The sequence below is a fragment of the Rhinoderma darwinii genome, chromosome 8 (assembly GCF_050947455.1).
Source record: "Rhinoderma darwinii isolate aRhiDar2 chromosome 8, aRhiDar2.hap1, whole genome shotgun sequence".
Taxonomy (NCBI): domain Eukaryota; kingdom Metazoa; phylum Chordata; class Amphibia; order Anura; family Rhinodermatidae; genus Rhinoderma; species Rhinoderma darwinii.
This window is the reverse complement of record NC_134694.1, coordinates 52,049,789-52,068,098: the sequence shown is the minus strand read 5'-3', so window position 1 is coordinate 52,068,098 and position 18,310 is coordinate 52,049,789. Positions and strand designations below refer to the sequence as shown.

The 18,310-nt window shown below is 43.8% G+C and overlaps 1 protein-coding gene across 1 annotated transcript in view; it reads right to left on the bottom strand.

The window, feature by feature from the left end:
* AR (androgen receptor) overlaps window positions 1–18,310 on the bottom strand; it is an 808,954-nt gene that overhangs the window by 34,723 nt on the left and 755,921 nt on the right. The window contains exon 5 of the mRNA XM_075835639.1: window positions 3,676–3,820. Within this exon, the coding sequence (XP_075691754.1) occupies window positions 3,676–3,820 (145 nt within the window). The remainder of the gene's footprint in view (window positions 1–3,675; window positions 3,821–18,310) is intronic.

The following is an 18,310-nucleotide window of genomic DNA, read 5'->3' as shown; positions in this document are numbered from 1 at the left end:
AGCCCGGCTCCCTGCACTGTGGTCGGTCCGGTACTTGCGGCCGAATTACGTCCGTCAATTACGGACGTAATTAGTGTGTGTGCACATACCCTTACAATGTATCATTATTTAACCCGCACGGAGAACGCTGTAAAAAAAATTGTAAACGCCAGAATCTCTATTATTTGGTCACCTAATCTCCCACAATTTTTTTTATAAAAGGTGATCAAACCGTCGTATGTACACCAAAATGGTATTATTAAAAACTAAGCTTATCCCGCAAAAAATAAGCCCTCATACCACTTAATCGACAGAAAAATAAAAAAGTTATGGCTCTCGGAATTTGGCGACACAAAATTGATTTTCTTTTTTATACTTAGGTTTTTATTTGTAAAAGTAGTAAAATATAGAAATAACTATATATATTTGGTATCGCCGTAATCGTATTGACCCACAGAATAAAGTTAACATGTTGTTTAAATTGCACAGTGAATTCCGTAAAAACGGCACGCAAAAAACCATGGAGGAATTGATGTTTTTTTTATTTTCTACCCCACATATAATTTTTTCCCATTTCCTAGTACATTATATGGCAAAATAAATGGTGCAACGAAAAACTACAACTCGTTCCGCAAAAATCAAGCCTCATAGTACTATATCAATGGAAAAATAAAAATGTTATGGCTTTTGGAAAGTGGGGAGGAAAAAACAAAAATGAAAATCTGAAAAGGGGCTGCGGCGGGAAGGGGTTAAAGGACTACCTCCTTTTTTTATCAGTAATAAGTAAAAGTTACGTTTTTTGTGTAGCTTTTTTGATCAGTCGCTTTTTTCTGTGACTTTATATGTTTAATATATCCTCTTGGGCTATCCCATATCTGTTTTACCTATATACATTTTCCACGCTATAGGATTAATATAACATGCTATAAGATATTTGGCCACATATATCTGCGGTTTACACTGACTACATATCGAGATAGCACATGTCTTTATCCTAGTTTATATTTCTTTTTATCTCATTTTGACTCCATTTATGTCCTCATCCACGACTGGTAGGTATGTTCCACTTAGAGGCTTATGACGTACAGGCAGGTTGAACCAGTACTCCTTATAACTGACGTCCCCATCATGTTCTTTCATGTATTATCTTGCTCTTTATAATTGATATAAACCCAAAAAATACCAACGAAAGGAATACAATATAAGTAGTGCTTAAAAGGTCACCATTAAACTGTAAAACACCATTGCTAGCTGTGTAAACGGCACTATATTGTATCCTGGGTATTGACCAAGATATACTTGGTGCATCGATCAATGATTAACATGAGAAACTACCAAGAAAGAATGATCGACTAAGGCAAATGAAAATACAAAGAATATACAAATTTTATTAAATAAAGACATTGAACAAGTTCAAAAATGGAAAGGAGGATAAGTCACACAATAAAAAAAGACGTCAAATCAATCATAAGCCAGGTATGGTTGTTTTCTCAGCGTGTTATAAGTGAGCATGATATTGCAGCAGCAAACAGGTAAATAGTACTCTATTTACCTTTTTGCTGCTGCAATATCATGCTCACTTATAACACGCTGAGAAAACAACCATACCTGGCTTATGATTGATTTGACGTCTTTTTTATTGTGTGACTTATCCTCCTTTCCATTTTTTAACTTGTTCAATGTCTTTATTTAATAAAATTTGTAGATTCTTTGTATTTTCATGTGCCTTAGTTGATCATTCTTTCTTGGTAGTTTCTTTATAATGGAATCTATTAAAACTTACATATTGAGGTTTTATTTACGTGTTATCCTTTCATATTCACAGTGACCGTGGCAAAGGCCTGGTATAGGCCGAAACGTCAATAAGAATAAGTTGCTTTTTGTTACTAATCTGTTTTCTTTATATGAAATACAATATATGTCTAAATAAATATACCATTTGATCAGCAACAATATGTATCCTTCTTTTCTTATGTGTGCTGGGGTATCTTGAGACTTTATAACTATGTAATACCTGCTGATAATGCAATGTGTAGTATTACCTTCCCCCCTTGGGAATGCAACAGATTTCAATTAGTGGCAAAGGCAGCAGACTGTGAGTGAGAAAGCCAAGTTTGCCAACCTTCTTTGTCTGCTCTAGTAAAAATGTCCTGATAAACAGCATTTCTTAGTGACAGTTGGCAGGCTTTATCTCTGGTTTTCCTGTCCTTAGGTGAAAGTACAATATAAATTACAGCTACTATTAAATGAATGACTCAGACTAGGACATAAATAATGTATATTTTGTATCATGTTTATGGCCAGAATCCTGTGATAATATTTTTGAAAGCAACTACATTATGGAAGACATTTTAATTGATGCACTACAAAAATAACTATGTCTTTGACGACTGGCATCCTGGCCTTTGATAAGTTAGGAGGTGACGAGGAGGGCATGGGCACAGGTTTTGCACAGGAGCCCTGGAGTTGTATGCTACTTCACTGGTTCCGACTATTATAAAATGTGAACACTATGGTGACAACCTGCTGTGAACAAAGCCTTATAATTTGGATATATATAATATCATATTACTGTATACTGTACTTTAGATCAAATTCTTCTTATTCTTATATTATTCTTATTATACCTTGTACCATTACTTTACATGGTTTATGACAAGTCTATTGTATTAGAGCTGTTGTTCCCTCTTGCTGCAGGGTTTTCGTGCCCCCCTTCTCCTGGCTTCGGGACAGTATGTGAATGCCACACTCCTTTCTATTTACTTTTTCATATTATATGAATTTTTCAACATATAAGCCATTATTTGTTCCTCACTTCTCTCCACACATATTGTTTTTCCTCTTGACTTCTATTACAGTCTGCTTCTTTTAATTTTTTGTCCCCAGTTTCTTTGCAGACTTTGCTTTTATGTATTTTTTCCTCCAACTTTCTCCTGTTTACCAGGATCTGCTTTATCTGAAGAACCCAAATACCCTCCCCTGTCAGCACATCTGACATGCTTCCTACAAAAAGGTCAAACAAAAGGTAATACATTGCTGCTCATCTAATGGAACAAGTGACTAACCCTAGTACTGTTTATGAAGTATGGCTGTAAAAGTTCAAGATTGCAAACATTTCTGGTTTGAGGTGTTAAACTTCGGTGTTATAATGGCACAGGATTAGCACCCTATACAGAATCAAATGTGTCACATAGAGTGTGTGGACCCACTGAGCCATACCGCCTTGGACACACTGATCCATGGCTGCGGCCGTCAGGAAGTAAGCAAACCTGACGGCCTGCGGCCATGGGCATCAAAAGTTAGGAAGTCTAAATTGTTTCCATAAAGGCTAAGGTGTTATTGATGACTTCTTCCATATTCATTCAATCTTTACAAGAGGGCTTAAGAATTCTTAAGAAGATCCAGATTCCTAAAAATATACGTCCTGGGTGGGCAATGTACATTTAGGAACAAGATAGAGTCAAGAGAAAGGATAATGGCTCTTTCTGCTAACTTATTGCGGTGCTAAATGGTTTTGACTGGCAATACACATGGATGCTGGAACATAAATTAAATTAATCTTGACTCTGGCAATAACATAACACTGGATAGAAAAAAATACAACTTGTGTTTATAGAAAAGGTTTATTTGACCTAAAAAGACAGTAAACACATAGTCATAGCTTGCACGACAATACAGATAAACTGTGAAACTTACTCATTGAACACAAGATCTGGAGCGAAGTACAGCATTCTAGAGTTTACATTTTTGAAAGACCTCCATCCCATGGCGAAAATCATAAGGCCCATCCAGGAGTATTGTATGACTGTCATTTGGTCACTTACATGCAGGTTACGGAAACCTAAAATATGGAAAGAAAAACTATTAAATATTATATTGTTGAGAACAATAACCCATGAACTTCACATAGCAGAGAACAGAGGACTGGGCATTGTGTAATTTGTACAGTTTGGGCTGAGACACAGAACTCAAGTCCTAAGTGTGGCAGCTATGAGAAACCTTCTTTTATACATTTTCCAAAACAACTTACAGTACTGTGCAAAAGTTTTAGTAAGATATAGAAAAATTCTGCAAAGTAAGGTAACTTCCAATTCCCTTCCAATTCTATACCCTGTAGTTTGACCAAAAAGTTAGCAGTATCCTGAATATAAGATTCTAGATAATAGAAAAATGTCTAAGAGATCTATCTAAAAATATAGCAAAGTTGGAAAAAATGGAGTCTGTACCGGAGACTATTGGTTGTCCTGCTGGGTTAGATAATGTTTTGTGAATTTTCGGTAGTATGTACAAAACCGGAGTAATAGGATACTCCACCCACAGGAACCTTTTTAAATCATTATCAATAAGACCGCCATTGTGGGCTTCATCAAGAATTTGCATAATTTGTTTTGAAATTCCAAATTTAGGGTCACCAGGAATTTTTATATAGACATCAGTATCAAGAAGTTGTCTATTAATCTCACGTATATACATGACCGTATCCATGACGACAGTCACCCCACCCTTGTCTGCAGGTTTGATTGTTAACCCCTTAAGGACGCAGCCTAGTTTGGGCCTTAAGGCTCAGAGCCCATTTTTCAAATCTGACATATTTCACTTTATGTGGTAATAACGTCGGAATGCTTAAACCTATCCAAGCGATTCCGAGATTGTTTTCTCGTGACACTTTGGGCTTCATGTTCGTGGTAAAATTTGGTCGATATATTCAGTCTTTATTTGAGAAAAATTGCAAAATTTAGAGAAAATTTAGAAAAAATAGCATTTTTCAGAATTTAAATGCATCTGCTTGAAAAACAGACGGTTATACCACCCAAAATAGTTACTAGTTCACATTTCCCATATGTCTACTTTAGATTGGCATCGTTTTTTGAACATTATTTTATTTTTCTTGGACGTTACAAGGCTTAGAACATAAACAGCAATTTCTCATATTTTTAAGAAAATTTCAAAAGCCTTTTTTTTAAGGTACCTGTTCAGTTCTGAAGAGGCTTTGAGGGGCCTATTTATTAGAAACCCCCATAAAACACCCCATTTTAAAAACTAGACCCCTCAAAGTATTCAAAACAGCATTTAGAAAGTTTTTTTTTTTTTTTTTATTCAAAAAATTTTTATTGAGTTTCAGAACACAAAATTACAAAATATAGTGGAGGGAAGGCCTCCACCCGTAACTAAAAAAACAAACAAGGTCAGTGGACCAAAGCAAAAAACAAACAAGAAAAAAGGGAAAATCAATAATGTGCATCACATCTTGACATGAAAAAGAATTGTCAGTGTACAACAGTAGCATGAATAATCCTAGAGGCATAACATCAGGAGGTACAGCGAGATCACTTAACTCAAACAGAGAAGGAGAGGCACATAACCCTAGTCAGGGGGAAAAAAAAGTATAGAAAAAGGCCCCAAGAGAGGGAAGGATAGGAGGGAGGGGAGAGGACAGGAGGGATCCTGGACTCCAGTTCCGGCGTATTATGAGTAAAAAATCAGCAGCGAGCAAGAGCCGTAGTGTATTTCACAGGGGCATAGGCCGACTCAGGTTACAGCCGTGAGGTAGGAAGGCGAAGAAAGAAACACTATCCAAGGAGACCATGTAGACGTGTATTTTACCACAGCTGCCGGGGAGTGAGCCACCAAGTGTTCCATTCGCTGTATCAAGGCAACTTCCCGAAACCACTCATCTAATGTTGGGGGTACTGCCGTTTTCCACCTGCGCGGGATCACTGACTTTGCCGCCTGAAGGAGATGTCTAGTTAGGGAGCTTTTATAAATGTGTAATGGCATCGGGAACATGAATAAAAGAGCTGCCTCCGGAGAGTTGGGGACAGAGACTCCAGTAACCTCCAATATCAATTTAAGTACCGCATCCCAAAAACTCCTCAACAAGGGGCAACTCCACCAAACATGAGACATGGAACCTCCTACAGCACCACAGCGCCAACAATTATCAGGAACAGACGGATACCATTTATGAAGCGCAGCCGGGACCCGATACCATCTAGAGACAATTTTATAACTCGTTTCCTGGGCCCTAATGGCTATAGAGGCTTTTTGTGAGAGGGAGAAACACCGCTTCCATTGTGTATCAGTAAATGTAGTATGTAATTCTCTCTCCCAGGCCCCGCAGAAGGAGGGGAGTTGTTGGGAACGCTGTGAAAGGAGTAATTTATATATTGTGGATATGGTATGGGTAGGGGGCTGGGAGGAGACACATAGGCGCTCAAAGTCCGTCAACGACCTGTGAAGATGTGCGCGTCGATTAACTGCTCCATAAAAATGTTTTAACTGGGCATATTCATATATATGGCGAGTGAGGGGCTCGGCATCGGGGCAGATGGAGGTTAGAGGGAGAAGAGAGGAAGTGGAGAGGACCTGGGCAAAATACATGGGGCCGGTGGACGGCCTGCCTAGGAAGGAGCGACCAGCCCTGCCAGCAGGAAAGGCTGGATTATCTGTGATAGGAGTTAAAGGACCCAGGGGGTCTATAAGCGTACTTCCAGGCCCTAAGGACCTCAACGCCATGAGAGTATGGTAAACAACAAAGGAGGCTTGAGTCGGTCTATTCCCGGGCAGGATCCACGGCAGGGATGATAGGGTACTGGGACATAGTTGTTGAGCTAAACGGACCCATAGTTTTGATTCACGGTTATGAAAAAAATCTAAAACCCTTGCGTGAGTTGATGCCAGATAGTAGAGCCGACAATCCGGCAGACCAACCCCACCCGTACCCCTGGAACGAGTCAGAAGAGCCCGGCTCAGACGTGGGCGACCAGTCGGCCAAATGAAGGAGCCGAAGCATCGCTGAAGCCGCAACCAATAGGAAGATGGGATAGAGATGGGGATCGTCTGCAGGAGATAAAGCAAGCGGGGGAGGAGAGACATCTTAATAATATTGATACGGCCAAACCAGGAAAACTCAGTCTTATGCCAGGAATTAAGGTCAGTGCGAAACTTGGCCAGTAGGGGGATAAAATTATTTGTAAACAATTGTGTAAGGTCCCCACTTATACGGGCACCCAAATATGTAATACCTCTGGAGGGCCATGAAAAGGGGAAATTACTTTGGAGAAGCGACACTAACGGGCCCGGGAGAGAAACATTTAGCGCCTCAGACTAAGAGAAATTGATTTTGAAATTAGACCATGTTCCAAAACGAGACAACTCGGACATCAGTGAAGGGAGAGAGACATGAGGGTCTGTGAGATAGACCAATAGGTCATCAGCGAATGCCGAGCACTTGTATTCCTTCCCTCCAATGTTAATACCCTTAAAGGGAATGTGTTGCCAGAAAAACATGTTTTTTTTTTAAAAATTAAACATTTAGTGTGTGGGTGATTAAACATTGTTCAAATTTTTTTTATTTTTTTGCACGAGTCCATGTAATATTATAAATTATTTCTAATTTATAATACTACCCATTTTTGGTCACTAGATGGAGCTGTTCCCAAAATTGCAGCATTGCAACATTGGGTTAAAAGCCCTCGCTCTAGTGAGCTCTCAGCATCCCCCCTCCTTTATCCTGGCTAGTTTCGGGATAAACGAGGGGTTTGAAAGGTTTAACCTCCTACACTGTGTGTCGCCATTTTTTGAGGTAACCCACAGTGTAGTAGGTTTACATACAGTAGTAAACACACACAAACACTAACATACATTGAAATCTCTTACCTGCTCCTGCCGCCGCGGCTCCCTCCGGGCCCGTCCGCTCCCTTTGCTGCCGCTGTTCCATGTGCACAAGTCCGGAAGCCGCGACCGGAAGTAGTAATATTACTGTCCGGCCGCGACTTCCGGTCCACAGGAAAATGGCGCCGGACGGCGCCAATTTCGAATAGGACTGTGTGGGAGCGGCGCATGCGCAGTTCCCACACAGACGCCGTACACGGCAGTCAATGGGACGGGAGCCGTTCGCAGTCCCTATGGGACTGTGGCTGCCGTATTCCATGTCTGTGTGTGCCGTTAATCGACACACACAGAAATGGAACAAAAAATGGCAGCCCCCATAGGGAAGAAAAAGTGTAAAAATAAGAAACAGTAAAACACAAACACACAAATGAAAATAAACGTTTTTATTAAAGCACTAACATCTTTAACATATAAAAAAATTATTTGTGATGACACTGTTCCTTTAATATCCGAGTTGCTCCGAATGGAGGCCATGAGATGTTCCATAACCAGGACATACAACAGGGGGGATAGGGGACAGCCCTGTTGTGTGCCATTGTAAATAGGGAAAGGTGCCGAAAGGGAGCCATTTATTTTTATTTGGGCCGAGGGTGTACGATACAATGCCATAATTTTTGCCAAGAGAGATGGTCCCATTCCCACATGCCGAAGGGTTTGGTAAAGGGCAGGCCACGATATTCTGTCAAACGCCTTTTCAGCATCTAGGGACAGGATCATGAGCGGGATTCGGTTAGTCTGGGCGTGGTGAATGATATCAAAAGTTTTAAGGGTGTTGTCACGGGCCTCCCGACCAGGCACAAACCCCACCTGGTCCGGGTGAATTAGATCTGGCAGGTATTTATTCAGTCTATTGGCGAGCAATTTAGCGTAATTTTTTAAGTCTACATTGAGCAAGGAGATGGGACGATAACTGGAGCAGAGTTGAGGGTCCTTACCCGGCTTAGGGATAACCGCGACATGAGCCAAGGTGGAGCTAGGAGGAAACAGGACCTCCGGGGAAATAGAGTTAAAAGCTGACAACAAAAGCGGTAGCAACCGGTCCGCCAACACCTTGTAAAACTTGACAGTGTAGCCATCCGGGCCAGGACTCTTTCCCCCAGGAAGATCGGTTATAACCATGAGGAGCTCCGAGGGAGTGAAGTCCGTATCAAGTTCCTCAGCTATCTCCCCAGACAACGGTGTGAAGGGAGATGAGAAAGAGTCCCGTCCCGGCGGATGGGAGGGGGCGGGGGTGGGAGGGTCAAGGTTGTAAAGATCAGAGAAAAAGCTATGGAAGCACTCCGCTATCTCTGGGGTCGTGTGAACAACTTGGCCAGAAGGAGCCTTAGTATTTGGGATGTGTGACTGGGCAATTCTGGTTTTTAAAGCTCTGGCCAACATACGTCCGCTCTTATTGCCAAACTCGTAGAATTTACTGCGACAGACTTGAAGAGCGCGCTGCTGGGCAGAGTCCAACAGCCGTCTGGCGTCCTGTCGGGCAATCTGTAACTCACGTAAAATCGGAAGAGACAGCGCACGTTTGTGAGCCAGTTCAAGAGCACTAATTTTTTGGAGAGCAATTTTAAGGGAGTGGGCCCTTTCCCTCTTAAGGCGCGCCCCATGTTTTATGAGGACCCCCCTGAGGACACATTTAAGGGCTTCCCAACGAACCAAGGGGGACGTGTCATCCTGGGCATGATCAAGAGTGAAATATTCCACCGTTTGAAGCAAATCAGCATGGCACACCCCATCCAAGAGCAGGGACTCATTCAGTCTCCAAGTCCAGGGGCCTTTAGTGATGAAGGGGAGATGTAAGGTACAATATACCGGGGCATGGTCAGACCACAGGATACTGCCAATGGACGTAGATGCTACCCAGGGGAGAGCATGTTGCTGAAGGAAAATGTAATCCAAGCGACTGTAGGTGCCATGCGGATGGGAGTAAAAACTATAATCCTTATCCGCGGGATGTTGAATGCGCCATGCATCACACAGTTGAAGCTGTAGGAGAGCACGCCTCACCCGCCTAATAGCACCGTATGCAACACTAGAGCGACCAGTAGAATTATCCACCGTCGGATCCAGAGTAAGGTTAAAGTCTCCGCACAGCACCACAGTCCCTCGGACCACTGGAAGGGCGGTTTCTATTAGTTGAAGAATGAAGGGCACCTGACCCTGGTTAGGAGCATAAGCGTTAATCACCGTGAATTCCCTCCCACCAATATTAAGCACTAAGATGAGGTATCTCGCATCGGGATCCACGACAAGATCGACAACCTGATGGGGGAGAGACTTGTGGAGGGCTATGGCAACTCCACACGATCTGGAAAGGGGATTATTACTGAAATGCCACGTAGTGTAGTGTTTGTGTCTGATAGTAGGGGTATGTCCCTCCTTAAAGTGTGTTTCCTGGAAGCATGCAATGTGTACCTTACGTTTGTGTAGATGGTGTAAAATTTGCGCCCGCTTTTCAGGAACATTCAACCCCTTCACGTTGAAGGAGGCAATATTAAGGTCAGCCATGGATGCAGACTAAACGGCTCGCTGAGGAATGCCGGCTAACGCACGAAGGATCGGAGTCCAGGATCGCCAGGAGGGAAGTAGAGGAGGGAAACAAGCTAGGAGTAAAGAACAGAGCATTAGAGAAAAACACAGACATAAAATCAAACAAAAAAGGCAGTAGAAAAACAACTGCCGCACAAGCTAATCGCACAATTGCGGAAGACCAAAAATTCGGTCCAAAACCTACAGGGGGAAGGTGACAACTACGCATAAGAGTTATCCGCACTCCCTAGCGTACAATAATATAAGTATTAACAGCTTTAACATCATTTGCACACTTTAAATAACAAGAGAGGAAGACATTGGAAGGCATCTGAAGGTAACGCTCAAAGCAACAAGCAATCTTGAAAACAGACAGCAGTAAGTAAATAAAAGGAGGAATTCCAAGAGCGGCCATCCGGGTCATCACGCCGAACGGGCGATCTCCATGGGTGGAGTAGGGTCACGTTCTTGTCGGCGTCTAGATCGTCTGCGGGGTCCACGTGGAGGGCGACCCTCCACCACCGCTAGGGGCCCCGAGATTGGGCGTCTCCCCCGTGATCCCCCGCCAGCAGAGGATAACAACGAGGGCCACTCCGGTAATGCAACATGAGGAAGATTCAAGTCCCGCAAGAAACCAGGCAGGTCGATCGGGGATCGCACAGTGTAGGTACGGCCCTCCTGTCGGACCATCAGGGCAAACGGGAAGCCCCACCTGTAGATAATGTCCCGGTTTCGGAGTACCTCCAGCAGGGGTTTGAGAGCAGCTCTTTGCGCCAGCGTATGTCGAGATAAATCCGGCAAAATACGTAACTGCGTGCCTTGATGGAGAATGATGGGCTGCCGTCTGATTTTTTGGAGGATAGAGTCCTTGATTGCGTAGAAATGGATTCGGCAAATGACATCCCTCGGCCGAGGATCGTCAACACTTACAGGGCGGAGAGCTCTATGTGCCCGGTCGATCTCTATATGGGTATTCGGCGGACAGCCTAGTAAAGTATTGAAGATGGTGGAGAGAGTCGAAAACAGATCAGACGCAGGAACAGATTCGGGCAATCCTCGAACACGTAGGTTGTTCCTCCTATTACGGTTTTCAATATCATCAAGATGCTGCTGCAAAGTGAACAACTGAGCTGAGTGCTGCTGGATAGTGGATTGGATATCTGCAATAGTGGCATTTTCAGCAACCCGATCCTGCGTAAGAGTGTCCACCCTCGTAGAAAGTGAGGAAAGTTCCGCACGAAACTGTGTAAACTCCAACTTGCATTCTTCCACGATCTGTCTGGCAAAGGAAGTCATATCAGCCCTAGTAGGCAACAATTGAACAAGCTGGCGGATATCTGAGAGAGTCGCCGGCCGATTTTCACACATAGATCCAGACAACGGGTCGGTAAAACTTAATCCACTACTGGCTGGCGTGTCCACTTCAGGCGACGGGAGTGGGTGCAATTGAGGACCTTGGCCACTTGCAGGTAGTGCAGGCATAGTCCCGGGGTGCTGGGGAGATCCCATAAGCAGGGTCGAGGCTAAGATTGTTGGGGCATTGGGGTATCCGTGCCGCGCGGAGCTGGAGGACCGAGAGGGAGAGGCTCCCACCAGCCCCGGATCCCTGGGTGGAAGGGGGAGAGCTGGGGCTATCAGTCCCATAGGGTGTGAGGTGAGCTGGGTGATGGGAGGCTCAGGGCCTCGGTACTCACTGTGCCTCCTAGCTAGCTCCTCCAACTGCAGAACTGCAGGCAGGGCAGGTGCGGTGTCTCTCACTCCAGGGGCTGGTAGTAGGCCGCAGTCGGATCTCGGAAGGAGAGGGCCCGCAGGCCATGAAAGCAAAGACGACGGAGGGTGGCAGCCATCTTGAGAGGCCACATGGTCTTGTGACCGGGGAACGGCGTCCACCGCCACAGGGGCCTCCGATGTCTCCCAGCAAGACCGGGGATCTGGTGCCCCTGGGTCCGGTACCTCCTGTGCTGGCACGCTCTCTTTCGGAGCAGCTGAAAGGAGGGCCGTGCTCTCCAGGGCAGGCCCGCATCCGCAAGCCTCGTGGTCCCGGCGGCCATCTTGGAAAGCGGCAGGCGTTGTCGCCCGGGCCGCACGATCCATCGCAGCCCGGGAAGGAGACAGAGGATCGGTGAACTCCAGGGTCTGCACCTCAGAGGGTGAGTGGATATGTCCTGCCGTCATCTCCGGGCCCTGGTCCGTTGGAGATGGAGAGGTCGGGCGGCCATTTTGACCCCCAGCCTCGGCCCGCGTCGCAGCCCGCAGCTGCATCTGGGGCTGTCGCCCAAAATAATCCCCGATATCGCGCTGGGGCGATGAGGGACATGTAGGGGCTGCTGCTCTTGCTTTTTTAGAATTCTTCCCCATATCTGGGAGCGGATGTCAGCCAATTTCAGCAACGCTAGTTGAGGAGCTGGAGAGAGCACGTCTTCACTCTCCCATAGCTGGCCACGCCCCCCTTAGAAAGTTTTTTTTAACCCTTCAGGCATTTCACAGGAACTAAAGCAAAGTGGAGGTGAAATTTGCAAATTTCATTTTTCTTTCTGAATTTCAATTTTATTCTATTTTTTTTCTGTAACAAAGAAGGTTTTACCAGAGAAACACAACTAAATATGTATTGTCCAGATTCTTCAGTTTTTAGAAATGTCCCACATGTGGCTCTAGTGCGCTCGTGGACTAAAACACAAGCCCCAGAAGCAAAGAAGCACCTAGTGCATTTTGGTGGTGCTTTTTTATTAGCATATATTTTAGGCAGCATGCCAGGTTTGGAGAGGTGTTGAGGTGCCAAAACAGTAGGAATCCCCCAAAACTGACCCCATTTTGGAAACTGCACCCCTCAAGGAATTAATTTATGGTTATTGTTACCATTTTGACCCCGTAGTTTTTTCACAGCGCGTATTTGAATTGGGCTGTGAAATTAAAAGAATGACAATTTTTCCAATAAGATGTCATTTTTGATCAGAATTTCTTATTTTCACAGGGAACAAAATGCCCCATTTTGTTGCCCAATTTGTCCTGAGTGCGGCAATACCCCATTTGTGGTGATAAACTGCTGTTTGGGCCCATGGGAGGCCTCAGAAGGAAAGGAGCGCTATGTGTTCTTAGGAGTCCAGATTTTGCTGGATTGGTTTTCGGGTGCCATGTCGCATTTGCAGAGCCTCAGAGGTATCAAAGCAATGGAAACCCACCAAAAGTGACCCCATTTTGGAAACAAAACCCCTCAAGGAATTTATTTATGGGTGTTGTGACCATTTAGACCCCACAGTTTTTTCACAGAACTTATTTGAATTGGGCTGTGAATTTAAAAAAAAAAACTTTTTTCCAATAAGATGTAGTTTTGGCTCAAAATGTCTTACTTTCACAACGAATAAAATACCCCATTTTGTTGCCAAATTTGTCCTGAGTGCGGCAATACCCTATTTGTGGCCATAAACTTCCCTTTGGGCCCATGGGAGGTATTAGATGGAAAGGAGCGCTATGTGTTCTTTGGAGCCCAGATTTTGCTGGATTGGTTTTCGGGTGCCATGTCGCATTTGCAGAGCCCCAAAGGTATCAAAGCAATGGAAACCCAACAGAAGTGACCCCATTTTGGAAACTACACCCCTCAAGGAATTCATTTATGGGTGTTGTGACCATTTAGACTCCACAGTTTTTTCACAGAATTTATTTGAATTGGGCTGTGAATTCAAAAAAATTTAATTTTTTCCAATAAGAGGTAGTTTTGGCTCAAAATTTCTTATTTTCACAAGGAATAAAATACCCCAATTTGTTGCCCAATTTGTCCTGAGTGCGGCAATACCCCATTTGTGGTGATAAACTGCCGTTTGGGCCCATGGGAGGTCTCAGAAGGAAAGGAGCGCTATGTGTTCTTTGGAGCCCAGATTTTGCTGGATTGGTTTTCGGGTGCCATGTCGCATTTGCAGAGCCCCAAAGGTATCAAAGCAATGGAAACCCACCAGAAGTCACCCCATTTTGGAAACTACACCCCTCAAAGAATTTATTTATGGGTGTTGTGACCATTTAGACCCCACAGTTTTTTCACAGAATTTATTTGAATTGGGCTGTGAATTTAAAAAAAAATTATTTTTTCCAATAAGAGGTAGTTTTGGCTAAAAATTTCTTATTTTCACAAGGAATAAAATACCGCATTTTGTTGCCCAATTTGTCCTGAGTGTGGCAATACCCTATTTGTGGTGATAAACTGCAGTTTGGGCCCATGGGAGGGCTCAGAAGGAAAGGACCACCATGTGGCCTACTGGGAATTTTCTGGTGCTAAGTCGTGTGTGCAGAAGCCCCTGAGGTATCAGTACAGTTGAAACCCCCGAGAAGTGACCCGTTTTAAAAACGACACCCCTTAAGGAATTCATCTAGAGGTGTAGTGAGCATTTTGACCCCACAGGTATTGTGTAAAAGATAATGCGCAGCAGATGGTGCAGAGTGAGATTTGCAATTTTCTATATATATGCCATGTCAGTGTCCGATATATTGTGCCCAGCATGTGCCACCGGAGACATACACCCCATAAACTGTAATGTGGGCTCTCCCGGGTACGGCAATACCCTACATGTGGCTGTTATTAGCTGCCTGGGCACACGGCAGGGCTCAGAAGGAAAGGACCACCATTTGGCCTACTGGAGCTTTTCTGGTGCTAAGTCTTGTACGCAGAAGCCCCTAAGGTACCAGTACAGTTGAAACCCCCAAGAAGTGACCCTGTTTTAAAATCTACACCCCTTAAGGCATTCATCTAGAGGTGTAGTGAGCATTTTGACCCCACAGGTATTGTGTAAAAGATAATGTGCAGCAGTTGGTGCAGAGTGAAATTTGCAATTTTCTATACATATATGCCAATTCAGTGTCCGATATATTGTGCCCAGCATGCGCCACCGGAGATATACACCTCATAAACTGTAATGTTGGCTCTCCCGGGTACGGCAATACCCTACATGTGGCTGTTATCAGCTGCCTGGGCACACAGCAGGGCTCAGAGGGGAAAGATGAGGAGGGGTAAGCTGTGCGAAGTGGATCAGAGCGAGTAAAACTGGGGTAAATTAAAAATAAAGGGATGGATGATAAATTTTAAAACACTTTTTCATACAGAGCTCTGGTTTTTCGGGACACGTGTCACATTGATATATTGTGTCCTTCCTTATCCCCCTCTTATAGCAGACTCTGCACCTCTTTTGACTTTTTCCCTTCTTGCCAGTTTGGGGAACTTCTCCTAAAAAGTGTTGCCCTGGTACGATGCCTGTGGCCTCGCTTCCAGAAGTACTGTAAGGCTTCAGGACTTGATCTGACAAGTCCACCCCTCCCATGTACCTATTGTAGTCCAGGATGCAGTCTAGTTTGGGGGTCCCTGTACTGGTACCTCGTACAGGTACATGGGTACTGGTGTGGCATCTCCCTGGTCTTGTACTTGACACACAATATGTTGCTGCTAGATTGTGCCCTGCTCTCACCCCTTCTGAGTGTTTGCCCAAGCAGAGTCTTAGGGAGGCCTCTCAGGTTTCTTCTAGCAGTGCCGCATGCCGCAGGACTTCTGGAAGCGAGGCACTTGAAGAGTGGGTCGCTGGTATAAAAATTATCCTGGTAGAGGTCGTAACCCTGGTCCAGCAGTGGGTGCACCAAATCCCACACAATTTTTGTATTAACTCCCGTTAAGGGGGGCATTCTGGGGGCTGAGTACTGGTGTCCTTCCCTTTATATATCCTAAATTTGTAGGTATACCCTGATGCACTCTCGCAGCTTATACATCTTCACGCCATACCTTGCCCTCTTACCCGGCAGGTACTCGCGGAATTGAAGCCTCCCTTTCAAATGTACCAGGGATTCATCTATAGAAATACACTTCTCGGGGGTGAATGCTGGGAAAACCGGGCACTGAAATGGTCTAATAGGGGTCTCCGTTTATACAAACGGTCAAAACTGGGGTAATCTCGGGGTGGGCACGGCTCATTATCAGTATAATGTAAGAAGCGAAGTATTGCCTCATTTTTATTTTATTTTTTAGGTTACAGTTCAGTTCTGAAGTTGCTTTGAGGGGCCCATATATTAGACACCCTTATCAAACACCCCATTTCAGAAACTAGACCCCTCAAAGTATTCACAACAGCATTTAAAAAGTTTATTAACCCTTTAGGTGTTTCACAGGAATTTAGAGCAAAGTAGAGGTGACATTTAATTAATTTAATTTAATTTATTAGGCACCATGTCCGGTTTGAAGAGGTCTTGTGGTGCTAAAACAGTGGAAACCCCCAAAAGTGACCCCTTTTTGGAAACTAGAGACCTTGAGGAATCCATTGTACTTTTCTTGGGGTGCATGCGACTTTTTGATCAGTTTTTATTCTAATTTTAGGTGGCGTGGTGACTAAAAAAACAGCAATTTTACTATTGTTTTTTATTCCATTTTTTTTACAGCGTTCACCGTGCGCTATAAATGACATATTCACTTTATTCTGCGGGGCGATACGATTACGGCGATACCAGATATTTATAGTTTTATTTTATGTCTTATGGCGTTTGCACAATAAAATAAATTTTGTAAAATATAATTTATTTTTTGTGTTACCTTATTCTAAGAGCTATAACTGTTTTATTTCTCCATCAGGAAAGTCGTGCGAGGACTTATTTTTTGCGTAACGAACTGTAGTTTCGATCAGGACCATTTTTAGGTACATGCGACTTTTTGATCTCTTTTTATTCCATTTTTTGGGAGGTGAAGTGACCAAACAATTGTGATTGTGGTACGGTTTATTATTATTTTCTCTTACGGCGTTTACCGCGCGGGATAAATAACGACATCGTTTTGTAGTTCAGGACGTTACGGACGCGGCGATACCAATTATGTATAGTTTATTTGTTTATTTATTTTCATTAATAATAAAGAACTGATAAGGGAAAAAGGGGGACTTTCACTTTTATTACTTTTAAATCTTTTATTTTCTTATTTTTACACAACTTTTTTTTACTTTTTCACACTTTTTTTACTTTGTCCCACTAGGGGACATGAGGGCAGGAGGCTCTGATCGCTATTCTAATACACTGCACTACATACGTAGTGCAGTGTATTAGAGCTGTCAGCTGTTCGCTGACAGCAAGCATAGTGGGTCCTGATTTTGTCGGGACCCACTAGGCTTCCGTCGATGGCGTAGCCAGAGTCCATTGTTAGGATTCTGGTTGCCATAGTAGCCATCACGGCCCGCTATCGTGTAGCAGGCCGGCGATGGCAGCTTAACCCCTAAGAAGCCGCGATCGCTATTGAACGCGGCTTCTAAGGGGTTAATCGGCGGGGACCACCGCGATCGGTCCCTGCACACTAAGCTGTGATAGCCAGCTGTCAGAAACAGCAGTTATCACAGCTCAAGCACGCGCCGGGATTAATTTGTTTAAGCATGTTTCATTTGGACATCCTCATTCACAGTTCGCAATTTACAAATATCATTCTTTACTGCATTAACAAAAGCATCAATGACCGGTGCATTAGACGGGGGTACAAATGAGCGCTTATTGGACAAGCCAAAATCCTTCAGTTGTAGCTCCGTATACCTAGGTTTAGGTGTTATAATATGGTTGGAAAACCAAGCTTTAAGTTTAACATTTCTAAAAAATGGATACAGATCTGTTTCAATACGAAACCAGTATTGTATTGAACATTGGAGGTAGTGGCACTACTAACCTAGTCTAATTAATGGACTCTTTCGCTTAAGGTGCTGTATACACTCTATACTTTGTGCCATACTCTTGCCTGCTGTATCTTTGGGGCTCTCTTCCGTCCAAATATCTAATGATATGGATGGATATCGTCTTTTACCACAACTAATATGGCGATCCTAACATAGTCAGTGCGACCGCGCATGCGCGGACATGCGCAATGGAATGACACACTCCTGACATACTTTACTCCCGGGACATGCGCAGTTGCACACGAGGGGTGCCGCGTTTAGCGCGGCAGCATTTGAAACATTATGGCCGGTTACATCACGGTGGGTGTTTTCCTCATATTATCATGTATTGTTTTCACAGGTGATTTTTGTAACCAATTATGTATAATCGCGAAGATTCACAGAATACTATTGTGCTACTTATGAATCGGAACCTGCATATAGGCAGTTGATAACATTACATGTGTTTTGTAAACTGTTTTTAT